General features: G+C 52.8%; 2 protein-coding genes across 10 annotated transcripts in view; one reads left to right on the forward strand and one right to left on the reverse strand.

Annotated features, from left to right (window-relative positions):
* PHF21A (PHD finger protein 21A) overlaps nt 1-13,657 on the forward strand; it is a 139,334-nt gene extending 125,677 nt beyond the window's left edge. For all 9 annotated transcript variants that reach the window (XM_082761952.1, XM_082761954.1, XM_082761947.1 and 6 more), the window contains 4 exons: nt 897-1,052; nt 2,713-2,788; nt 3,121-3,224; nt 5,152-13,657. In XM_082761952.1, the coding sequence (XP_082618078.1) occupies nt 897-1,052; nt 2,713-2,788; nt 3,121-3,224; nt 5,152-5,406 (591 nt within the window). In that variant the 3' untranslated portion in view covers nt 5,407-13,657. The remainder of the gene's footprint in view (nt 1-896; nt 1,053-2,712; nt 2,789-3,120; nt 3,225-5,151) is intronic.
* Nucleotides 13,658-15,072: 1,415 nt separating this feature from the next.
* Nucleotides 15,073-20,950, reverse strand: LARGE2 (LARGE xylosyl- and glucuronyltransferase 2). Its single transcript, XM_082760545.1, has 14 exons — nt 20,842-20,950; nt 20,272-20,528; nt 20,048-20,130; nt 19,683-19,806; nt 19,260-19,431; nt 19,006-19,110; nt 18,663-18,775; nt 18,422-18,547; nt 18,052-18,207; nt 17,772-17,935; nt 17,230-17,508; nt 16,803-16,949; nt 16,446-16,641; nt 15,073-16,365 (listed from the first exon to the last, which is right to left on the reverse strand). The coding sequence occupies exons 1-14, from the start codon at nt 20,939-20,941 to the stop codon at nt 16,168-16,170; spliced, it is 2,220 nt and encodes a 739-aa protein (XP_082616671.1). The 5' UTR covers nt 20,942-20,950; the 3' UTR covers nt 15,073-16,167.
* Nucleotides 20,951-25,765: the final 4,815 nt, after the last annotated feature.

Here is a 25,765-nt window from a genome sequence, read left to right on the forward strand (position 1 = left end):
AAAATTAGACCTATATTTCTGGGGAGTTAAATTTCTTTAGAAAAGAAATTTCTCTAAAGGTGATAAAGTAGTAATTTGGACTGGATGTTGTTAAGAGACCTTGTCAGTATGTTTTCAACTCTTTCTGGGGGAGAAAAAAAAAAAAAAACACACAAAAAAACACTTAGAAAGTATCTCTTGCTATTCTTTCATCTTGTCTCTCAGCCTATGTTAGTGATGAAACATAGACCACTGTCTATAGAGAAAGAGAAAATTTTGACTCATAGCTTTTTTGGTGCAACTTGAGGTAACCTGTGCGAGGTAAAAAGAATTATCTCAGAACATATAATTCATTCTGTTCTTTTTCATTTACAAGCAGAGCACCTTTTCCTTCCACTTTCATTTTTAAAGGTGACCTAAATATTTGACAGTGTTCTTTTAAGTCACTCAGCTGGGGTTTCTTACATACTATTACTGGAAAGAGACAGCCTCATCAGCATTCCCAAAGTGAAGTTGTGCTTACATCCAGAAATGAGAAGGGTTAAGAAGGAGAATAGCTCATCATTTTAGGAAAAGAAAAAAAAAAAAAAAAAAGGCAGGGTAAGGGAGGAATCTATAATAAGACAGGCTATGGGGTATCAGTTGTTAAGAGAAGTTTTGGTAATAAGTGTTTGTTGTAACATGTTACCCTGGGAGGACAGAGGGAGCGTTTGGGAAGACAGATGTCAGTGTTTCTGACATCATGCCTGGTTTTCCTGTTTCATCTTCTAAAAAGGGCTTGACCATTTGGAACCCCCTTAGAAATAGTTTGTGCTGTAAACTTTGCATTTAACAATGATGTAGATGTCAAAGGTCAAAGTTCACTTTTTGCCTTCTCTCTCTTTCTCTCCCCTCAACCCTTCCCCTCAATTTTATAGGGCGATATCCATGAGGATTTTTGCAGTGTTTGCAGAAAAAGTGGGCAGTTGCTGATGTGTGACACATGTTCACGTGTTTATCACCTGGACTGTCTGGACCCGCCTCTGAAAACCATTCCCAAGGGCATGTGGATCTGTCCCAAATGTCAAGACCAGGTATTGTTTGACAGACAGTGTTATACACAATGCACTGTAAAGATTTTTCCAAGTTAAAGAAAACAATCATATTACTTGGCTTATTTATATCAAGACAGCCTGACACTGAACAAATTTATTTGATCTGCAACAAGGCTTGTGTGAATTTGATTTGATTACATCTGTTGGAATGCGTGCAAGTGCAAAACTGTTAAGTTTTCCTCCCGGACTTGAGGTCTTTATTCGTTACCCTTGTGTTTTTACTCTTTCTGGGCTGAAGCACACAAACTTTTGGGAAAGGTTCTCTACTACTCATAGAAATTTTCCTGTTCATCCCAAGCTCGTTGTTTCTTAAAAAGTTATTAGCATGTTCTTCTGGATAAATAAATAAAACATTTGTAGGAGCCTACCTCAAGAGATAGAGAAAATATAAACCTCTCTTTGGTTATATAAATCAAACACCGGAGAGATTGACTTCAGTGATCTCTTTAATAATGGTGTCCAGAATCTGTGAAATGAGGATGGACAAATAGCTTGTTTCTTCTTTCTTCCAAATCCCTCGTACACAATTAAAGCGAACAGATGATATTTTAATATTTTGTTCATAATTGCATTGAGATTACAAGACAAAGAATTAAACTACTGTATTCATAACCCTTATGTGGAACTCCAGAAGTTGCAAAGGGTTGCTCTTAATCAGCAGGCTGAAGCTGTTAGTGTTCTCTCTGATTTAGCATCTTGCTTAGTCACCCACATGACCTTTGGTTAGCCAGATGGCAAGGTAAGAAAACAGCCTGGCAAATGATGTGCTGTTCAGGAAAATGAAAAAGCAAAACTCAAGTGACTTGGTCAGTAGTTGCAAATGAGGGAGAGTTACCACTTTCCTATTCCTGCTCTTGTGTTCCATCATGTCTCCCTTCTCTTTGTATTTCTGTGATATGTTCCCACAAAATTATGGGGAAAAATGGGAGGTATTTCACTACAAAGTGGCCGAGTCCTCTGTCTTCTGAGACACCCCTCGGATTGACTTGTTAAAAAGACACATTACATTTTTCTTCACAAAATAAAGTTCCTTAGGAAGGAATACGTTAGAAAGGAATATGTAGGTAGGAATATGTTAGGGAGGATCTGAAAGGCATAAATGGGTTTTACCCTTATATGTACATAAAGAGGGTTTGGCAATTATATTAAAATGATTCTTGTGAGAAGGGCAGATAGGACAGTCTCATGTTTTACAAGCCAGGAAGTGTGGTATTTGAATGTATGGTGTGGAGACTGCTCTGTGCCATGAGAAGTTTTCTCCCAGAACATCTGAGAACAGCAGTTTGTCTGAACCATGACATAATGTTTGTCTCCTGGCAAGTTTGAGTTCAGATACATGATCTTTTCATTCCTCTTTTAAGTTGTTCAGTTTCATTAGTAGAGTTTATTTGTGGCTATGGAGGGAATTTGAGAAAATGCTGACATTTGTAAGAAACAGGCCTCCTTTGTGGGAGCTACGGTACAGTTGTGAATAATTCCCTCTGTTAAATCTCAGAACAGGTCTGCAAAGCAGACGTGTTAACAGGGCTCAGACTAATGATAGCCATAAAGAAAATCCTCTGTCTTTCCCTCTTTCTCCTTTTTCTTTTCCTAGGAGTAGATTATTTACCATCTAAATCTCTACACACTTTTCTTTCAGATGTTAAAGAAGGAAGAAGCAATCCCGTGGCCAGGAACTTTAGCAATTGTTCATTCATATATTGCATATAAAGCAGGTAGGAAAATGGGGAGCAACACCTTTGCTTCAGTTTTGATACTGGAAAATGTAATTGAGGGAATGGGACAGAATGATACTTCCTTTGGAAAAGGAAATTAAAGGAAAAGGACCTTAATCACTTGTGAAGTGTAAATGGCAGTCTAAATATTTATTAAGCTTTCTGTGATGCTTCTGTGTATAGGTGAAACATTGGGTGTGATTTATTGCAAAAGTTGTTGAATTGATCTTAAACACCGCCTTTAAATGAAATAGTTTATAGCCTCTATCTACAGTTGTAACAGAAACACTTTAAATATTATTTCTTGATGTGATGAATATTCTGTTTTTCAGCAAAAGAAGAGGAAAAACAGAAACTACTTAAATGGAGTTCAGATTTAAAACAGGAAAGAGAACAACTAGAGCAGAAGGTCAAACAGCTCAGCAATTCCATAACGGTGAGTATTGCCCTCCCAAATAACTCTGCACCTGTCTTCTGATGCCAGAATTCAGAGAGAGAACTGTAGAGCCCATGTGCTAGACCTGTCTTTCACTGGTTTTACTGAGAATTAAATGGGCTCTTTCCTATGTTTTTTAGGACTTTGGGGAGCAGGAATGAAATGCAGGCAACATATACTTAGAATGAGTCACTTACACATGATCCATGCTGACCATACACTGTAGACATGCAGTGACCTATAACAGCAGCAGGTGACAAAAATGACCCACAGCATTATTGTCTGTGGGCAGTAGATAAATTCTAATTTTCCAGTAGCTCACTTAAGTTTGAATAGTTGTGTCCCTGTGTGTAGTAAGAGTCTGCATTTTCCAGACATTCCTAGTACAAAAGTGACCGTTTAATTACAACTGGCTCTTGGGCTCCTGACATGTTGGCTTGGCAGTCAGCAGCTGGACTGTGCATGCCTCTGCATATTATTAATTGGACATCATCATACCTCTATCCAGAAGCTGTAGTTTCCACCTTAATTTATCACAGTAATTGGAACATACATATTAATTTGCTCTTTCTTCTCACCTTAATATGCAAATCAGGCTCTTGAGGTGCCAGTGTAAAGTTTGAGGCCCTCACTTAGCATAGGCTGAGTCTGTATCACAGAATGAAAAACACTGAAATCTATGTGGCAACTCCTGTAAGGCTGGATACGTAAGTACAGATTTGTTTTTTTAAATGCAGATGCGCTGTGTGGTCTCTGTGTCTTTACCTCCTAGGCCAAAAGTAAGCGTCCCATGCTTAAAGACCTCTAAATGCTGATGATACAAGTGAAACAACTGTGAGCAAGTAGGTGGTGAGAGGTGCTGGCTAGCGGATTTGGAGACTGTCATCTTCTGGTTATCAGTAGCTGGGCATAAAGTCAGCAGCACTAGAGCACTAGGACCATTTCTTAGTGATGTACACAGGCAGGGGCAAGCCTTAATAGGAGGGATTGGTAGTAGGTAAGGAGAATTGTTTATTTGCTATGATCAAGCCATTGCTTATACTTTCATTGGAACTGTCTAATAAAGGTGGATTAGATCTAAATTTTGTAGAGTTCTTACGATGCCAAGAGCCGTGTGTGAAAGCAGTAACAGTGTCTGGAGATCAGCATAGATAAAAGATTTGAAAAATGTAAGAAGGTTGTTGTCTCCATGTAAGAACCTGAATGTTATAGACATAAAGTAGCTACCATCTCCTTTTTGAGAGTTTCAGCTATAGATAAAAACAGTTTTTCACTCCTGAAGTATCATTTGTGGGCATTTTTTAAAGTTACCGTACCCTGACTCTTATCTGATGAGCTGGCTATTGCTTCCAAGAGAAATAAGTGGTCTCAAAATAAGATTTTCAAATGAGGAAGGGTTTGTTTTTCTTTTCAAGTGTCCCTTTATTTATTGAGAGGAGGAAGTGATATTCCTGCTAAAGCATAAGTGAAAGCAAAGGCTGTATCCCATTAGTTGCATGCACACACACTGTCAGCAGTCAGCTGCAGTAGGATGCCTGAGTTTGCACATCTGAGCTAAAGAAATTTCAGCCATGCAATACTACTAGAAAAATAATAAGAACATATACTTGGAAGTTTCCCTTCAAAAGGAACACAAAAGGATGGAGCTGTCTGTGTTGATTTGCCAAGCACCTTGGGATGAAAGGGCCATGCTGGGTGACAGCTACGTACTGACAATTTAATTCCACAGCCTGCAAATATGAATTCTCCTATGATCGCAGCTCTGAGGCTCAGTTTCTTCTAGGCTGAATTATAGGTGACACTGTAGCTGCAGTCTTTTCCGAGTACTTACGTTTAGATCTGCAAACGTTGTATTCCTTCTCTTGCCTTCTTCCATTCATGTGAGGGTAAAGCTTGAACTTACTACTGCTTTTCGGTTTTGCTGCAGAAATGCATGGAAATGAAGAACACCATCCTTGCAAAACAGAAGGAGATGCACAGCTCCTTGGAGAAGGTAAAACAGCTGATCCGCCTCATCCAAGGCATCGACCTTTCAAAACCCATAAACTCTGAGGTCAATTCAGTAGCCATCTCCAATGGCATGGACTCCACTAACAATACTAATGCTGCCACCTCCACCTTAGCCCCCTCCCCTTCCCAGAGCTGCATGGTGAACTGTAACAAGGGCGATGAGACTAAATAACACAGTGAAGTGCAGAAGGAGCCAAGGGAGGTGGCGGCGAGGAGGAGGAGCAAAATAACGAAACTCTAGAAAAGCAAAACCGGATTTCTTCTGGAAAGTGCAGAATTCTTTAGTTCTTTGGTTCCAGAGAGAGCGTGAAGATGCTTGTGCCAGGCGGCACCGGAGTTTGCCAATTGATCCTTCTTATTCTGTGTGTACATGCAAAGTTTGGATCATGTTACATGAATAGTGCCAGCTGGGGGTTCTTTGCCAGCACCATGCCAAGTGAAATAATATATTTACTCTCTCTATATTTTACACCAGTGTGTGCCTGCAGCAGCCTCCACAGCCACTATAGGTTTGTTTTATTTTTGTTTGGGGTGAGGAGCAGGGATGAGGGAGGAGAGCAGGTTTCAAATCCTTATTTGCAGAACAGTTTGTTTAGCTAGGGGAAAACAAAAACAAGTCCAAAGAGCCTGTGGGCTTTTCCTGTTTCTAAACTCTCAGTACTATTAAACCAAAAAAACAGAAATATAAATTATCAAATCCCAGTGCCCAGAAGGGACAAGTCTATCAAATAAGCAGTATTTACTATTGTTTAGACAGGAGATGTACAAAAGGAAAGGAGATGGACTTTTCACTGAGTAACCAGCACATGTACAGGCTGAAGATCTACTGTCCCAACAGCTTTGGGTTAACCCTATTTCTTCACATCATATAAAAGACATGCTTTGCAGAATTGGTTTGGGTCCTCACACTCATCCAGAAAGCCTGTGTTGGGAATGGGAAAATAGAGGGCCAGAATCCAGGGTCAGCTTGGAGCGTTGGACGGAGGTGTCCCAAGAGAAAATGTGCATCGATTACTTGAAAATGAGATTCCAACCCTTTTCTATATTTATAAACAACAAAAGTATCCTGAACAAAGTAGCACATGACCCAGATGTGTGAACTGAACAGAGAAATGTCCTTTTCTTTCACTTCCTTTCTCTTCTTTTGGTAACAAGAACTAAATAAGGAATAGAAAAGCTGTTTTTCAGGCTGACAGTCTAATTAAAGAGGTAGATGGGACCTTGCATGGTATAGATTAGAAGTAATAGTGTCAGTGAGATACAGTGAGTCTTTGTGAGTCCTTGTGTCATCGTTTTGGGCACTGTTTTTTTATGCAAGGGCAAAATCTTTGTATCTGGGGGAAAAAAAAAAAAAAACAAACAACTTTTTTAAATTAAAAAGGAAAATAAAAGATATTGAGGTCTTCCTAGTGTTACTTAAAATAAGATCAAGGTAAGAAACATTGTAAAAAAAAATACAAAAGTGCTATTTGTTTCCTAAACAAGTGATTTCTATTAAAAAGGTGTCAGAACTGGAGAAAATGCTGTGTACCTAGAATTTTTTAACACAGACTTTGCTTATTTATGATGACATTCTGCTGTGTTTGTGTTTTAAGATCCAGTGGGACAGCTTCCATAGATTATACCATACATGCTACTGGCTAAACTCTGCTGAGAACCAAATCCTACAGTGTTGGATCTCACCCCACTTGGAGGATCCACCAGGCTTGTCTCTGCTGTTACCATATCTCTCCCATTCTTTCATGTATTTGTAACCCAGAGAAAAGCATTGGCAGTGTGCTTTAATACTTTTGTGATATGGACTGATTAGAGCTTGAGAACGAAGACAGTGAGTTGTTGAACTGGAATCACCTTCTGATATATCCTCTTATTTAAGACGTTCATCTCTTACGTATAATCTTTTCACTCTAGGTAGCAAAACTTGCCTTGTGCTCCTGTTATTTTGGGGTTTATCTCAGTTTAGAATGCTGACTCTGGTCACTTCGGGTTGTGTCCCAGAGCTACCCAGTTTTACTACAGCACGTAAATGTTTGGGCGAACCCTGTTTCCCCTGGAAGCACTGGCAAAACTCCCGTTGCTTTCAGTGGCAGCAGAATTGAGCCTGGACACAGACGACGCAAGGCAGGGTCCCCGGTGTGGTGCCATTGACAGCATGTGTTGGGTGGCGAGGCAGACTTGCTCAGCTGCTTTTCTTAGTGGACCAGAGAAGGCTTTGCATTTCAAGGATGCATTTCTGTGCAACTAGTATCAAATACTCCAAACACTACATAGCCTGAGAGAGTCCCTCTGCTGCTGCAGCCAAGTATGCTTCTGCAGGATTCTTGGCACTGTCCTCTTCCCTTTCCTTTGCGTTGCCCTTCTGACCTTTAAGGATTTTTCTTCCTTCTATAGGAGGGTGCACTATTTTCAGCTCTGAGCTCAGAACTGATATCCTGAGTTCTCACATTTGTCCGTGGCTTGGGAAAGCGACTCTTACGTGCACTTCCCAGCTAAACTAGTGATAACCTCGACTCTCGGTTTTGATGTTTGAATTCTGTTCTGGAACCAGCAGAGCTGCAAGGATCAAACTGATCAAAGTAAAAATGTCCCTGCATCAACCCAGTTACCACTGGAAGTCATTACGACAGGGCAGCGACCCGTAGCATTCAAACAAAGGACTATATGTTTGAAGGGACGAGGAGAGAAAACAAAGTGGTTATGAGCCTTCTTTCTCTACAATATGAGCCAGCAGTTAGTGGCCAGGTACTCAGGAGAAGTGTCCTTTTTGGCCAGGTTGTTGTTCTCTAGTTGATCACTTGGGTAACTCTTACATCTTCTTCTGAAGCATGAAGTACATTCCCAGTAAGAGACAGTATCTTTATGGTTCTCATGTTCTTCTCTCTAATGTTATTTTCTGAGTTCTCTTGGAAGCACTGCACTATCTGGGGGTAGCAAACTCTGCCTGAAGGCTTGAGGGTCCTTCTGTTTCTTTGCCAGTTCGAGAAGGGATGGGAGTGAAATACACCAGTAGCTGCATTTACATTTGGGCACAGTTTCCCAGCCAGGAGCTGTTAAAACAGCTATTACTGCTTTTCCAAGGCATCTGGTTGTCTCTTGAATCAGAGTACAGACTTTTACATCTCTCTTTTCTTACAGCTTTGTGTTCCAGGCTGTCAAAGGACACCTTTCGTTAATCATTACCTAGCAGAGAAATGACCTTAACTTAGACTTTTTAATGCTGCTGGGTAGTTTTCTTGCTCCCTGATCCTGCTTGGACGCTCTCCCTACTGGCTCTGCAGCATTATCAGTCAATAGGCAGAGAGCATTCCCAGGGCTGTGTTGACACTGGCAGTGATGCTGCTACACAGACACAAGTAAACTGGAGCCATTTCTGCCCAATTAGCAACAATAGGGTGGAAGAGGGATTGACATTTGCTAAAGACAGAGGAAAATGTGCTTTTTTTTCTACCTGCCCTGAGAGGTTTCAATGAAGAAGTGAGAAATTTAAACTCTGACAACTTTTAAGCTCAAGCTTGCCTTCTGGATTTTTTTCCCCTCACATAGCATTTGAGATAGGCTGAGTTTGTGTTAAAACTTCTGCTCTTTGGGAAGCTGTCATAATGACTGGCATTTTGGATTTCCAAACCACCATAAAGGTAATAACTAATTCTTATGTCATTGCTTGTCATTAGTGGGAAATAAGTGGCTTTTAAATCTCTGTTATAAAGGAGGAGAAGATGAGACCACAGAGGAAGCTCATATCAGAGGAGTTTCTGGCTCCCAGCCCAGTGCTAAGGGCTTTAAGAAGCCATCCTGCTGCTTCGACTGCTCAGAAATAGAGTAAGGAATGCAGAAGTAGCTTTCCCTTCTCCTTGCAATCTGTTCTTTAAACAGCTGGAAAGGCATGTTGTGGGCAAAGTTTGAAAAGGAGCGTGTGATCTGGCTAGAAGAATCAGTCTAATCACTAGTATTCTCGTTATCTTGGTTTAGTGCCAGTGGTGTTCTTAGTGCTGTGCAAAACACAGTAAAGGCAATACCTGCAGGCATGGATGGCAGGCAGGGTACGTGGCGTGGGTGGTTCTTCGAGGACATTGCTGGCCAGGAGTTACCACGTTTGTAGGATAAACTAACGGTTTGCGTGAGCAAAACCAGGATTTTGTTCTTAGTTGCAAGCGAGTTTGTGTCAGTGAGAACATGAATTAAAAGCCGCCTGCCCAGAGGTTAAAGAGCATTGTTACGATGAAAATTTTATGGGCAGAGCGTTAGTTGTTTTGTTGGTGGGAAAAAACACATTGTGTTTTGTCCTTCCTAACCGACCAGGCTTGAGGAAGCAAATCTGTATTCCAGCTGTCTAGAAATGTGTCCCTGATCCTGACCTCCTTGGCTTCGAATCGTCTTCTTCCCTGTATTGTTGCAGAGGCGGCCCCACAAAGCAATACGATCAGCGTTCAGGAGGCACAGAGCGAAATCTCCCTCTTAGTCCCAGCAAGCTGTGGCAGCCCGCAATACAGGGAGTAAGCTCTGACGTTTCCTCCTCACGTGGATGCAGTGAAAAATGTTTGTGAATTTGCAGTGCACGTTTCTCTTTCCTTTTGTTTCTCAGCTGGGTCGCCCCTGCCCTCTTTGCTTTTGAACCGCCACTGACGAATCCATCTTTTTTAATTAAATGTATTTTTAGAAGATCATATTCAGATGTCAAACCAAAATTCACTCTTTTGCTGGGGGCTTCCCCCTGTCAGCTGCTCAGATGACCACTGAAATATTGACACTACACGTCCCGGTGGAGCATTCCCCTTCGGGCAGACTTTGTTGTGTCTTTTCAGAACTGTTCTGACCCTTCTTCACCTCCATTTGTCCTCCTTTGGGATTCTGAAGATCCAGGGCGAGTTCAGCCTTGCTGGGCTCCTGCAGAGTTTTCTGGCAAGCATGTAGAAACTTCTCAAGAGTCAGGAACCTGGAGAAGGAGGAGGATGTTGTGTCTGCAGCTAATTCATTTGGTACTGAGGCGTTCCTGGCCAACAAACTACCTCAGCAAAGGCCATTCCCAAGCACCACGTGGATTCTGTAGTTTCTGTCCTTCAGAAGGCAAAATGTCTCCAAAGAAGCCTTGCAACAGCCAGCTAGGTACTGGTCTCTGAGTGCGTGTGAGCGAGCCTTACAGCAGCGCATTACTGGATACCTGTTTTCAGTGATCAGACCTGGGCCAGGGAACGCCCTAAAAATCAGGTGGGATCAGGAAAACACGAGAGCTGCAGACATCTTGGCTCCAGGTTATTGCTGTCTTACTCAGATCCTTCTTTAAGCCTCAGTCCTGTTTGTAACACCTACAGAATGGAATGTAATACTTGAAAATATGACGCTCGTTATCCTTTGCCTTTAGCTCCCATTTCCCAATGTTTATCTTTCATCTGGGACAAGAACTTTCTGCATCATTGTGTCTTGTATAGGCTGAGCACATAGTTGAAACTTGCCAATAAAGAAAATTATTTATACCATGCGCTGGTAAGCTTGGTAATTACAGACCCATAGAAAGAAAACACCTCTCCTGGAGGTTAATTTAAGATGTGGGTTTGTCTCAAGAAACCACAACCTTACCTGTGTGAGGGTCTGTCTGTCAGTATTTCTCAGCTGTGCGACGAGTGAGCAGAAAACAGGCTAGCCAAGAGCCTCTGTGTGGTGAAAATCGCTGTCCTGGAGCTTACTGCACGAGAACAGTAACTCGGGGCTTCTCCTCTCCCTGTGCCAGCCGTGGGTGCCGCGGGGACCAAGGAGAGAAAGGAGGCCTCTGCCTAGAAGCAGTGGCAGAAGGAGGTGTGCAGGCCTGCAGAGGAAAGGAGGAGAGGAGGCAGGAGGAGCAAAGGGAAGGAAGAGCAGACGGGGTAAGGCAGAGCAGAGAAGGCATGGGGACAGATGAGAAGCAGGGAAGGTGAGGGTAGGAAAGGTCCAGGAGGAGCGAGAGAGGGCTCTGTTCTGAGGAGACACCTACAGGGTTTGCAAATTCAGCAGAAAGATTAGGAGAAAAAGGCTCTTCTCCTAGCTTGGTTTCTGACTCGGGTTGATCTGTGCTCCAAAAGGACTAATTGTAGTGGGAGTTACTGGCTGCAGGTGCAGGAAGGAGCAGGCACTACACCCCCAGCTCTGGTTCTACAGCCCAAGCCGTCCCGTCCTGACCACAGCCCTGTCTGACTTCTGCGCTACACCGTGGGACAAGGCAGATCAAGCAGTCAGAGCCTGCTCCAGTCTGGACCAAACCAAGTGAAAATTTTCCCCCTGGCTGGAAATATTCCGGGGACTGCCAGCGTGATTGCACTTTCCTAGTCCAACCGTTGTGGTCAGCCTGGTTGGAGCCAGCTGCAGCCTCCAGAGGTGCTGGGTCTGGCGTGCGAGGAGGGGACGATGCCGGGCATGACCTGTGTGTCAGGCACCTCTCAGCTGCCTCCCGGGGGATCTGCACCAGGCTCCTGCTCTCTGACCTGCTGCAGCGGGCGGTTCTGTGCCAAACCCACTCCGTTTCCTTAGGATCTGGCTTCTTTCAGGACACTTGTGGAGGAGCGGCGCAGTGCAGCGGGACAGGGGCATGCCGTGGGTGTAAGGTAAGCCTGCAGGAGCTGACCCTGCAGAGCCATGTGCACCAGGGTGACCTGAAGCAGCAGCCCACGGGGTCTCTCCAGTCAGAGCTCCTCACACCAGCTGTCAGGAGGGCAGGAAGCCCTCTGGCTCTGTTCTTTGCCCTGTGGGATCCAAGCAAGCAGAAGTGCACGTCGCTGGGGCGGGAGGTGAAGCGGAGCGCTGCGCAGGTCACCCATGGTCACCCTGGGTTTTGGGTCCTCGGCACCGAGGGTTCCCTTGTTCTTGGTCTAGACCTAGGCCCTGCAGGCTGGGCATACCAAAATTGAGGAGGGGAGGGCACTTACTTAAAAGAAGGAAGGATCCCTCCGTGACTCGTTTTCCCCACCATAAAGCAGCCGATGGCAATGCTGACGCTGCTGAGAGCTGCCTCTCCTGGGCTGTGAGCGCTGGAACAGGCACTGCTGAAGAGTAGGTACAGCAGGGCTCAGTGCTGGCGTGTTCCTGCTTGTCCTGGGCTAACGTGTAATTTCTAATCATAGTCTCATGCACTTCTTCCTTTAATTATCACTGGCATCACAACGGTGGTTGGCTCTAGAGCCAGGAGCGGTGTCTCACCCGGCAGTGCTCCCTTCCAGAAGGTACCTTGACTCTGAGTCACCACCGATGCCACATCTGACGGGCAGCCAGGGCTCTGTAAGGGTTTTTTTTTTGCCACCACCTCATCCCTGCGGCTCAGGCAGCTCCCAGGCTCAGCCCCACCAGACCAAGAGGCTGTCGTGTCCCCATGGCTGCTTCTCTCCAGCCCTCCCTGCCCCCCGATGCTGCTCGTAGCGAGCCGGGCTGTTGGCCACCTGCGGCAGGCCCAAAGACAGGAGCAAAAGTACAGGAGCACTGCTGCAAACTGCATGAAACGAGCATTAAGCAAGGTGACCGGGGGAAAGAGCAGGCTAGTGCTAACCTGTTCAGGCTCCGCAGAGCGAGGTAACTCGTGCAGAGGAAGGAAGCAGCTTTGCTGCACCGCCAGCAGTGCGGCCGTGGTACAGAGCAGTGCTGGAGCTCGCCTGGAGGGCTGGTGCAGCATTTGGTCTTCTGGGGGCTGGCCGGCTCTCATCTGCAAGCACCCACCGTGTCTTCTGCAGCGCAGGCAGGCTGTGCAGGGAGCTGTGCTTATATCAGAGCATAGCCAGGCCCCGGTGAGGGCTGCACGTCCCCGTGGTCGTGCCAGCACCTTGTCGCTGCCACCACGCCGCCCCAGTGCCACGCGTTGTCCTCCTGGCTGCAGGCAGGGAGCCCAGGCTGGGGGCTGACCCGGAGCTTGGGGCCGCAAGGCTCCGTGTCCCAGCCCCACCACTTCCCGAGGGTCTCCGGACGCTCTTTGCTGGCAGCCCCCAGTTCTGCTCCGCGGGTCTTCCTTCAGGCGCTGCCTTCACCGCACTCACCCGGCACCTGGGAGCCTCCGCTCCCTGGCAAGGAGCAGGGGGTGCCCGAGGCCACCCGTGTCACATCCCAAGCTCGCGGGTGAGGGCACCTGAGCGTGGCTGGGTGGGCAGCCACTGTGCGCTGCTCCTGCATGAGCCCTGGCCAGAAGCTCTCCTCGGGGACACCGGTGCCAGGCAGGCTCTGTCCCCACACTGTCCCCGGCTCCTTCACAGTCTCATATCATTGCAGGCCTTGGTGTAAAATACCCTCTCTGAGCGGTCACGCTGTCCTCACAGAAACACTTACTGAGAACACCGACTCGTGAGCTGGTTTGGGTTTTTTTAAATATCTCTATTTTTTTTAGCCTGATGCTCATAGTGATCTGCAGTCTCTTTGCTGCCTTCAAGTCCCTTGTGGTTTCAGTTTTGGTACAAATGTGTTTAGATTTTAGCAAATTAAAGTTTTTTGGGGGGAGGGGGTACAGAGCATCTGATCAATTTGTATTTATTTATTTTAACATTTTACTAAATAAAACACAATAAAATCTTTTGTCTCCTTAGCTGTGTTTCGCAGGAGGGGACAGGAGGTCCCGCGAGCTGCCCCGGGGACAGCGTTGCCCACAGAGGGAGGGCCTCAAAGGGCAGCTCTGCAGCTGCGGCTCCCACTCGAGGTGGTTTTGGCAGGCTGAAGGGCGCTGCCTTCAGCAGAAATGAATTTTAGCTCTTGAAGGAGCTGTGTAGGGTTAAGAAAAGCTCCCTGGCCTCTCGATCAATGTCTCCTCTGGCTGCTGTCCTCCAGCAGAGGGCACATTTTGACCAAAGCCTTGCTCCATTCACTCCAGGAACTCAAAACTCTTTTTTGTGCGTGCTTTGGGCCAGGCCGTGTTACCTCAGCACGGTGGTTGCAGGCAGAGCTGTGCCTTCTCGCAGGGCCCGCAGCCGAGCTAGGCACAGCGCCAGCACTGCCGCTGCCACCGAGCCCTCAGGGAAACACCTCGCTGCTCCCTCACGTCTTAGCAGGGAGCAGGCCGAACAGGGATGGGTGAGCAGCTCTCTAGCTGTGACCTGAACCCCTGAGGTTGCGAAGTACAGAAGTACGGCGATAAGAGCGAGCTTTGGCTGTATTAAACAAAAGCTGCCTGCTAGGGAGCAGCCCGCTGGAGCTGTGCCTTGCTTCGCCACATTTAGCAGCATCTTTCCCAAATAAAGCCTCAGCAACTTGCTTCTGGCATGCCACCGCCTTCCTCTCCCCCTGCAGATGTAAGGCTGGCTGCTCAGAGCCAGGTTTTGTTCCCAACAGCTTCATAAAGCTAGAGGCGTGCAGCCAGGGAGGGCCCTGCAGTCCCCCTGCCTGCGGCGTGGCCTCAGCCAGGCTGCCAGGGTGGGTGCAGGACAGGGAGGTCCTGTGGGCCACGACACAGCAGCCACAGCTCTTAGAGACAAGCTATAGCACTGCCAGAACAAGGAAACATCTCTGCTACTAGGATGTGATGAAACTGGGGGCACAGCTATGCCATGAAGTCACAGACTGCCCCAAAAGGGGGCCACCCCGCCACCCAGGCTGCCGCCCCGCAGCAATGCCCATAGCCAGCCCATTGGCACTGGCAGGGGCTGGCTCACCCCATGCTTGGTGACACTGGCATTGCTTCTGCCTGTTGTCATCCCTGCTCCCCAGCCCTCCTGCTGTGCCAGCCACAAAGGGAATTGGCTTCAAATGTACCAGGCAGAGCGCTGGCCAGCAGTGCTTTACCCCAGCCCAAGCTCCAGCTACCACTGCGGTGCTCTGCTCCCGCTGCCTTCCCTCCAGGGCACACTTGCAGGCTCGCAGCAGAAAAAAAAAAAAATAACAATGCGCTTCCAACAAGGATATGAAAAAGAATAAAAAAGCTTTAATTTAAAAATTAAATTAAAAAGAGAGAATAAGCAAGAGGCGCTTGTGCCCTTTCCAGACAATGTGATTTGGCTCCTCCTGGCCGCTCCCCCCACGGACGGAAATCTTCACACCTGCACAATCTGGCTCCTGCAGCCCAGACTAATGCTAAGAAGAGAACAGCAGAGGCTGCAGCAGCAGCTGGCCTGGAGATCCTTCAGTGCCACCAGCAAAATCATCCAGAAGGAAGAAAGGATTTAAAAACACCCACGACACCCTAATCATTTAATTCTTGGGAGAAAAGTATTAAATAATTTAAATAGCGTGAGGAAAGCGATGCATCCTCTGTGCTCCAGTGTGTGAGAGCCGTGGAGCAGTGCCTAGCCAAGCTGCTCCCAGCGCGGGGATCCAGCCACAGCGCTCAGCTACGGTCTCCTCCAGTGTCAGCCACATCCCTGATTGTCGACGGCAGCCTCTGCGCTGCCGAGAGCGGGGAGGCGCAGGGTGGTCCCTGCCAGGAATTCCTCCACGCAAGTGATTCCTCCACTGCGATGCGATACCACCCCTCCCGATGGCTGCAGGGTTTGTCCCACAGCTCAGCCTGTTTTCGCTTGAAGCACCTGCTGGTCTCCGGCCCCCACCTCCCAAGGCAGAAGCTCCCCTCACCGAAGCTCCAGGGGGAGGGTGGAGGGTTGGGAACTGGGACAGCAGAGCGGAGGCAGAGCAGGGAAAGGCGCAGCTCGCGGGCCTCTTGAGGAGCCAGGCCCCAGCCTGAGGTGAGCCATGAAGGCTGTCACTCCACATCTGCTAAAACGAGGGATGGGGGGACCAGGCCCTGCAGTCCCTGGCACGGTGGCGGCTCCCTATAACACAGGAAAGCTGCTGCTCTGGACAAACCCTTGGCCACGCTGCAGCAGCTTGACCCGCAGGCACCGCCCGTTCTCATAGATGGCATCCTCCCATATCTACGGGCATCCCGTTGCTGCCAGCTCGGCTCCATGGGCAGGGCTATGAGGTGGGCTGGGGCAGGAGGGAGGCCCTGCGCCCTCCCTTCTCCCACTGGCTGCTCGCGCCCCGCGCCCGCTGTCCCCATGTGTCACAGGCTCCGCTCGGCGGTGAGATATTTGAGCGCGGCCGCCCCGTATCGCCGCGACAGGTCCTGGTGGAACTCCTCCCGCAGCGTCTGCAGGCAGCCCCGGTACCCCGCGCTCAGGCGGAACTTGGAGATGTCGAAGCTGGGGGCGTGGGGCATATGGATCATGAAGGCGTTGGGCAGGACCAGCAGCTCGTACTCCTGGGGGCACAGCGGCAAGCGTCACCGTCGGCTCCGCTGCCGACACCTCGCTGCCCACCAGCACCTCCGCCCTCACCCACCTGCGCATCCAGCTCCATGATGTGGGACACCTTGTTCCAGCCGAAGCCCACGAAGCGCTGGTCGTACTTGGGGCAGTCTCGCCTCACTACAACGTAAGGCTCGAAGTCTGGCTGCCACGCCACGCGGTACGGCACCGTGGCTGTCCGCCACTTGGCGTAGTCCGTCGGGGCATGGCCTTTTGGCCACACGTGGTACCTGTGAGGAGAGAGGGAAGTGAGACACCAGGAAAAGCGGCAGCTCCCTGAAACGAGAGATCCTCTGACCTGGCTGCGCCACAGCCCCGAGGCACACGGGTACAAAACTGGCTTCTGCTGGATGTGACAGTCCCTTGGATGGTGGGGCAGCTCCAGGCCTACCTGAAGGTGTAGAGGGAGCCCATGTCCAGCATGGAGAGCAGTTCTGCTTTGGATTTGGGGAAGGTTAGGCGGTAGTGCAGGGTCTCAAATGCCGGCACGATGAGAGCTGCCTTCCTGTGGGGCAGCTCCAGCTGCTGGATGGAGTTCCTGTGGTGGTAGAAAGGGTGTGAGGTCTCCACCGCAAAGACCTGTGGCCACAGCCCCCTTCCTCAGCCCCTCCGTGGCTCCAGAAGCGTATTAATGAATTTAGACACCCTGCAGTGCTGCGGTACAGGAACATGAGGAACGAGGCACCTCTCACAGCCACTGCTCCTTCCTCATCCACCCTTGTCCGACAGAAGCAAGAGCAGGATCACACGGCTGAAGACAAACCCAACCATTTCTGCACGTGAAGAACTGCCCAGGGCACCTCCCGCGAGCCCCGTACCTGAGGTAATCGTAGAGGCCATACATCGGCAGGAAGTCAATGTCCGTCAGGAAGACGTATGGCGTCTGCGTGTTGGCCAAGGCCACGTTGCGCAGGAGGTTGATGGGGTAGAACTGCCCCTCCTTGTAGACGATGTGGTAGGCGACGTTGCGGCGGGCGCTCAGCACCTCCGAGGCCTGGGCGTAGCGCAGGAACTGCTGGGCCTCCGCGTCCGACATGTACAGCGCCAGGCTGATGGGGCCTGCCCAGTGCTTGCAGATGGCCTCCAACATCTGCAGCCTGCGAAGGAGAGGGCGCTGTGTGAGCAGGAGCTCGGTCAGACCCAGAACGGGGTGCCTGTCAGCAAGCCGTGTGCCAGCCGAGACTGCTTCGGGGGAAAATGGAGGGAATTCCTATTCCCCAACACAGGGTGCTGCTCCTTGCTGCAGTGCTCCAGCGTGAGGAGCCCATGTTAGAGATCTCAGGTAGCTTTGGAGTCGTGGAGTCACCCCAGAGGCAGTGCATGGGGGAACCCAACCGACCCCAACCCCACTGGCAGGTACCTGTCCATGGAGAGCTGGGCCACAAGGGTGACATCGGTGGGGTTGGGGAGGGCCAGGAACTCGTACTGCAGGAAGAAGAGGTGGATGCGGTGCTGCGTGAGGTGCTGCCGGCGGAAATCGTAGCAGGGATCGTCCTCGTCCAGCTCCTCCAGCGCCTGCTGCAGCTGCAACACCACAAAGGTGAGGTAGAGCAGGAGACCCAGGGTGTGCAGGGCCAGCTGCTCGGGGTCTCTGCCTGCCTCGTGCTCCAGGTCAGGGGCAGAGCCTCCACCAGCCTCACCTGGTTGCTGGGCGGGCTGGGGAGGCTGGCACAGCCGAAGAGCTCCCTGCGCAGCAGGTTCCCGTCGTACTCCAGGAAGGTCAGGTAGAGGTTGCGGAAGAACTCCACGTGCTTGTTCTTCACCCGCAGCTTCTTGGGCGAGTTCCAGTGGATTACCTGGGGACAGCAGCACGTCACCCCGTGGAGGTGAAGGCAGCAGCACCCAAAGTTTCTCAGGACCGCAGACACCATGCTGACTCCCCCCGAGCTCCAGCTCTCATATTCTGTCCCTCAGGCCCTGCACCGTGTCTCCTAGTAGGAAGAGCACAGGGCCCCTAACAGGAGAACCTGCAGTTCTGCCCCCATCTCAAAGGCAGCACAACCTACCCACCTTGAGATCCGAGACCTCGGTGTAGCACTGCTCTGAGCGGGTGTGATCAGACAGCTGCACGTTCCAGAAGCATGGGAGCCGGTACACCAGGGCTGGGTTCTGCTTGATCACCGCATTAAAGATGTCCTAGGAGAGGGCAAGGCGAGTGCACAGGAGGATGAAGGAGCCAGCACGGTCCCCAGGTGCCAGCAGTGCTAAGGGAACGCAGCACAGCCGACCACCCCGGAGGAGGAGCCATTACCTGATCAGCCAGCGAGGTGGAGAGCATGCTCATGAGTTCCCGCTCTGCCGTCAGCCGCCACATCTGCTCCCAGCCCAGGCGACGCAGGCGGTCCAGCAAGAGCAGGATCACCCCTGGGTGCCAGGACAGAGGGCAGTGGGTCACTGACAGAGCACAGCGGTCTGCGTGCCTCCAGGTTTTGGGGCATGCCGCTTCTGTGCATCCCCCCACACAACCTCCAGGACACTCTAGCAGCCCCTCGTGCCCATCAGACTCTCCTGCCTCACCTCAGCCTTCCCCAGTCTCCCTACACCACATGCTGACCCATCAAGGTGCAGGGCCAACCCCAGCAGTCCCTGCTCACCCGTGTTGAAGCCTCGTCCCAGGGCTGGCCATGGTCTGTGGTTCTTCCAGAGGTTGCCCAAGTACCAGTCGCTTTGGTTCTCCACCAGCCCGATCACCTGCTTGTCTGAGGAAAAAGAGGGACACACATGTGGCCTGCCCCGCTGCAAGTTTGGAGAGCCCAAGCAAACCCATTGCACTGGTGCTGTGGCTGATGAGCACCACCACCATGATGGGCCAGAGCTCCAGCAGGTCCCGAGGGCACCCTGTCCTCACCAGAGAACTTCCCAAAGACAGCCCAGAGCTCAGCAATGTCGGTGGCGAAGGTGATGTCGGTGTCCAAGACGATGACTTTGGAGAGGTTGGAGGGCAGCGCCTTGGTAAGCGTCAGCTTCATCAACCCATAGATGCCGGAGTAGTGCTTGTTGGGGATCCACGACACCTCTGGCTGCAAGGTGACACGGTCTCAGGGCTGGGCATGGCCGTGCCCTTCCTTGCCCAGGCACAATGGCTGTGTTCTCGTGCAGAGGAGGCCAGCAGAGGGGCAGAGCCTCTGAGCAACCAGCAGGGTTGTGGGACCAGTAGAAAAAGAGTTAAGTACCCCCCTCCTCCCAGCTGCTCCTGCTGTTCCCCTGGGACCCTCCAAGTGCCTGGCTGGGAAAGAAAGGGGGGAGAGTGCAGAGGGGATCAAGTGCCTGCCTTCAAGTCATCGGCGTTGTAGAAGCTGACGTGGACAGAGGGCACCATCCAGGACTGGAAGAGCGTCTGCAGGATCTGGTGGGCCACCGAGTCCGTGATGAAGTGGAAGTGGAGGGGGTTTTTCCTGCCAAGGGCAATGCAGCAGCACTCAGCACCACAGCAGGAAGAAGCAGACATGGTCCCCATCTCTCCCACCCCTGCCAAGGGACAGAAACCAGGGCCCATGGAGAAAAGCCACCCCTGGGGGGGAAACAAACCACCCTTCTGTCCCTTTAAGCCCCAGCAATGACACGGGAGGCAGAGGGAGGACTCTCCTCCAGAACTGCTCATCTGCAACACATCTGTGCCCAGCACACCCCCGTTACCTGTGGAAGAGGATGGATTTCACCAGGGTGACCACATCTCGGCTGGCGTTGTGTCCGGCACACACAATGGCAACGTGCAGGAGCTGCCCAGAGACAAACACAGTGCTTTTGAGACCGGACCCCCCTGCACAGGACTTTCAGATCCTCCCGAGCTCAACCAGGGCTCTGGCCTCCTGCTGGACATTCCCCATCTGCTGTGGCACCATGCTGCCGCGGGCACCCACCTCACACTTGTGCACCACCCGCTGCTTGGGACAGGCCGTGTGGTTGCTCCTCTCGCCCCCGGGGGGGGACCCATCCTCGGCAGAGGCCCCCCATGGTGGGCTGCCGTCGCTGCCATCTGCCTGCACCCGTCCGAGCTGCCGGCGGAGCTGCTGGTTCTCCTCCTCCACCCGGCGCACCTGCAAGGCCAGCGCCTCCCGCTCCACATCGCGGCTCGGCTGCTCGCCCAGGCATGGCGACAGCAGGAGAAAGCGGCCATCTGCGGGGACACAGAGTGGGACGTGCATTGGACGTGGCAAGGGGAAGTCGATGAGGTGGTGCTAAGCCAAGGAGGGACTGGGAGGGATGGCGGGACCAAGTCCCAACCTGAACAGAGAGGTCCTAGGACACACCACGTGTCCAGACAACGTCACAGCTCTGCTCCCCCAGACCCCAAGGATGTCCCTGGGAACCTAGAGGCCATGTACACCCACAGCAACTTGCATGGCCACAGAGCGACCCTCCCAAGGCCTTGGCATCCCCTGCCCGCCCCGTGCTTCCCTTGAGCCGAAGAAGGCAGGGGGCCCACTCACATTCGAGGCTGCCCATGAAGAGGTAGAGCCAGGAGAGGAGGACGGCCAGGATCACCGTGGCGAGCAGCAGCTTCAGCTTCACACGCCAGGAGCGCAACATGGTGGGCCGGCAGGAGCGGGGCGCTGAGGATCAGGTGGGCAGGCCCAGCCCGGCTGGCCCCGGCATCCTAGAGCCTGCGAGGGGCAGGGAAGCAGAGAGAGGAGTCACCGACAGCCCCACAGCCCTCATGTGGGTGCCTCAGTGTCCCCCAGTCCTTGTCCTGGGCTGACCACAGGGGCTGTGAGGGGATGGACGCCCCTCAGCTCTCCGGGGACACCCTCCCACAGCCGGCACCCTCCTCCCCGTGCTGGGGAACCTGGACGCCCCCAGACCTGCCCCACCACCCCCATGGCCCTCAGAGGGGGGAACTGCAGGCAGGGGAGGAGGGAAGGAGTGAATTCACTCCTCGCCATCCCACGGGCTGAGGGGAGAGCACAAGAGCTCCCGGGGGAGGAGATGCCGTCCTGCCCTGCTGCGCTGGGCGGCCGGGGCTGGTTAATGCTGCCTGCCCTTGAGAGGGAGAGCAGAGCCCTCCCCCACCACCTCCGCAGGCTGAAGGGGCCGGGACTGCTCTTGAGACACCGGCCTCAAGGACGTGGCTGGGCTGGGCGAACCGTGCTGCCCGGCCCGTGAGGAGATAAGAGAGGAGACTGAGCTCGGGACGCTGGCTGCCTTCCCAGCCCTCCTGCCAGAGGGTGTAGGGGAACTCCGGCAGCGTCCCTTGTCCCTTCCCCAAGTCCCTAGTGGGTCAAATGCCTCCCTCCCTGCTCACCGGGCTGAGCACAGCTACCTGCCCCGGCTAAGCTTTTGGGAAAATCCCGAGCAGTTTGGTGAAACTCGTTTCCCAGAGTGCTGGTTAAAAGGGACACGCGGCCCAGGGGCTGCAGGAGCTGTGGGGGCAGCGGGGACCTGGGCACAGTGCCCTCACCACACCGTGGGCATGGCCACCGGCCCTGCAGGAGCGACTGGAAGCTGGGGCCTGCATGGGGAGGAGGCCGCGGCAGCGCGGGTGTGAGACAGCCCACAGAAAACTCCATGTTTGAGAAGGGGGAAGCTCGAACACAGCCAGGGGCTGCAAAACAGGAGGGATCCCCCCGGGATCTGCTGCCCACGGGACCCCCAGCGCCCTGCCTGCCCCCTGCCCTGCTGGCCTCAGGATGGCACCGCGCTGCCTGCTTTGTCCCCATATCCCAGCCTGCTGACTGGGCTGGGGGAAGCGAACTGTCCCCACACACACAGCTGGAGACACCTGTGCCCTGGCCACACAGGGCTCCCCGTCCTCCTTGCCCAAGTTGTCCTTTTCATGTGGGAAGCAAGCGGTGGAAACCCATGCTGTCTACCACCTCCTGAGGAGAAACAACCCAAACACGGGGGCAGAAAGCCTCAGAAAGCCCTGCCTGAGCCCAAGACCCAGCTGTGCAGGGCAGACGAGGGCCCCATGAAGCAAAAAACCCATGGGTGAGCAGCCAGCCTCCCCTGCCTGCCCCAGCAGGAGCCCCAGCCCCTGCCCTCGGCCCTGCATCTGGTGGCGCCACAAAAGCCCCCACAAAAGCCCGCGCTGCCTCCCGATGAATGGGGCGGATTAGGGTCTGCTCCCCCTGGCGTAAACCCCATAGCCCATTGATGTGCAGATGGCTGTGGGGCCGCTGGGGCTTGGGGCCGAGGCAGGGCTGAGAGGGCACCGCCACCCGGGCCAGCCTAGGCAGCCCCTGGACAAGGGGAAAAAGGGCTGAGAAGCCAATCGATGGGAATGGGACTTGAGTGCCAACAAAGGAGGGACAGGCTGGGGGCACACAGCAACACCCCAGCCGCTCTCGCTGGCCCCTTTGGCCTCCCTGCAGCCCCATGGGCCCTCCCCGTGGGGAGCAGCACCCCCTGCATGTGAGCACGCTACCGGGACGGCAGCTTTAGGGGACAGAAGGGGACCAGGAGCAGCAGCAGGACCAGTGGCAGAGACCCCAGGGAGGCACCCAAGGACTCCATCCCCTCCGTAGCACCCCCAGCCCTCCTCACCTGGCCTCTCGCTTGCCCCCCAGGCAGTGATTTCCTTACCTGCCTTCCCCTTCTCCTCCTCCCAGCGCCTCCTGAGCCGGCTCGCAGCCCGCTGCTGCAGCTCCCTCCTGGGTCTGCCTTTCCCAATCCTCTTTTTACTCCTCCCTTTCAGATCTGACACTTCCCCCCCCCCTCCTCCCCGCTCTCAAACCCGAGCTCCCCCCCGCACGCCCTGCGCTGGCCCCCCTTTCGGAGGAAGAAAGAACAAACAAGACGAGATTAAATTCGCTTGCTACTCAAGAGCCCCCAGCGCCAGGGGCACGGAGTTGCCCAAAGTGAGTCAGGACGAATCTGCCCTCAACTCCCAGCTCCGGGGCCTCACGTACCCCTCCTTTGCTGCGGTAAGGGCAGCGTTAGGATTAATTACCCCATCCAGCACCTGCCTCCTGCCCTCCCAGGGCAGGTGGCAAGGATGGGGTGCTGCCCTGCACCTCTCCTAGCTACTGAGAGAGAGGAGATCCCACCTGTGGCCTGAATGATGAGGACAAGCTGTGAACACTGCTGTAGGTGCACAAAGGATGGAAGAGCTGCCCACCTGCAGCCAGGAGCAGGGCAGGCTTGCTCCAGCCCCCCCCAGGCTGGGGAAGCGGGGCTCCCCAAGGAGCACAGAGTCCCACAGAAGGGATGGCAGCAGGAGGAGTGGGAGGCCGGGGCTGGGAATGCGAACTATGCAGAGATTGCCTCTACCTGCAGCTCCCCCGCGCCTGGCCCCCGGGCTGGGGAAAGCCAAGGGACAGAGCACAGGGAGGAGCCCCTGCCCTGCCAGGAGCCCAGGAGGATGCCCGGAGCAGGCAGGGTGCAGTGGGAGGCAGCCCCCACCGCCAGCACGGAGGGATCGGGATGCAGCCGCCTGCATAGCAGCGGAGATGAAGCGCAAATTGCCCCCCACCCCGCCAGCAAAGGGCGAGCTGCGGCAGCAAGCACGGGCCTGCCTCGCAGAGACGGAGCAGCCCCCGAGCTGCAGGGCTGGGGCGGGCTGGGTCTCCACCCAGGCAGCAGAAATCACTGCCCCAGGAGATGCGTTTACCTCCCGCTCGGGCGGCTCTTGCCTGTCCTTGCAGAGCCCCTGTCGGAACAGGCAGTCGCACCTTCACAGCGCCTTTCTGCCCTGCCCAGCCCCGCAGCGCGAGGAAACCCCCGGGCTGCCCCGCTCCGAGCCAGCGGGGCCCAAAGCAGGCTGTCAGGGGGACCCGTCCTGTCCCAGCCCCGTGCTTTCCATCACGTAGGTACAGCCGTGGGGAGGAGATGGCCAGCAGGAAGGCAATTACACGGCCTCTCCTCCCCCGGGCAACATTAAACACACAGCAAGGGGAGAGCAGGGCTGGATGAGGCTCCCGCAGATTGGTGGCCGTGGCACCGTGCAGGGGGCATTGCTCACAGCGTGGGACATGCGCTGGCCTCCCCGCAGCACTCCTGCTTTCCCCATCCAGCTCTTCCCTCGCTCCAGCCCACGCGCTCAGCCCCCTGCCCTCCCTGCTGTCTCCTTGCTCGCGCCAGACGAGCGCTGCCAGCGGTAAGATGAGAGGTTTCCCAATACTGCCGCTCTCTATTTCCAAGCCCTGCACAAGGATGCGGGGCAGAAGTGCTGTCCGCAGCAGGTTGGCCTCCCTCCCTCCCTCCTTCCCTCCCCCATGCTTCTCCCAGGAGCAGGGCAGCTCCTGCTTCAGCAGGGACGGGGACCGTGGCACATGGGATTAGAGGCTCTGTGTCCTCGAGGCCGGTCTCTTGTTGGAAGAGGCTGCCAGCAGGCACACTCCTCCCACCTGGACTCCCCCATCTGCAGTGGCTCCAGGGCAATATCTGGGCGATGGGGAGCTCCCAAAGCATCCCCTCATTTTGGCTCGGCAGCTGCTGAGCTGTGAGTGTTTATGGAGAGCTGGCACAGGTCATGGGGCAGCCCCAGGCTTGCTCCACCATCCCATTCCCCCCCCCCCAGGCACTACAAATGAAGAGGTGGCCAGGCTGGCCCCAGCAAGGAGCGGAGAAGAGGCACCACGCTTCAAAGAGAGGCAACAGGGGATGATCTTTTGCTTTTCTGAGTAGATGGGAGGGGACAGGCTGGTCCCTCGTTCAGCAGGTCACCTGTAAGCCATGTGCAGCAGCACACAGCTGACACAGTGACATGCAGCTAGGGGTCATCTCCCTGCCCTGTCACCCAAGTGACTCTGCCCGAAGAGGGCTGCACCAGCCTGGGGATACCACACAAGCAGTTCAGAGCAGAGCAGCTGCAGGAATTTACAGAGGCGGAAAGGAATTTGGCTAGGAAAGCAGGATTAAAAACCCATGCTCCGGATTACCCCTCCACCCCTCCTTCCCCCAGTCTTATGATAAGCAACACTTCAGTGAGAATTTCACCTCCGTTTTCACTGGAAAAGAGAAGCTGTGGCAAAGCAGCCCCCATATTCTAGAAATGGGATCAAGCCACGGAGTGAGACACCACAACACGGGCTGTAAAACAAGAAAGTGTCGTCATCCCTCCGCCACCACCGAGCTGCAGAGAAAATTGCAACTAAGATGAACATTTCCCTGGGTCAGCAGCCAGCTGTGCCTCAGTTGTGGCTCACTCCTGTGCATGAAGTTCTTCCCAGGCCCATGAGATTATCATTACTCAGTTCTGCAGCTGCACAAGTTCAGCTTTTTACTCCACAAAGGTCACACAGAAAAAGCTACGCTCTCCTGAGAAAAGCGTACCACGCAGGGAACGGGAGCCGACGGTCACTGAAGGGTGTTAATTGAAGCTCCCAGCTTGGTCAGAGCAGGAACCTTCATCACCAGACTGTTTCCTTTCCTCTCCCAGAGCACGAGGAAAATAGCAAGTCCAGACTGGGTCTG

Source organism: Aythya marila, assembly GCF_965140915.1.
Source record: "Aythya marila genome assembly, chromosome: 5".
Classification (NCBI taxonomy): domain Eukaryota; kingdom Metazoa; phylum Chordata; class Aves; order Anseriformes; family Anatidae; genus Aythya; species Aythya marila.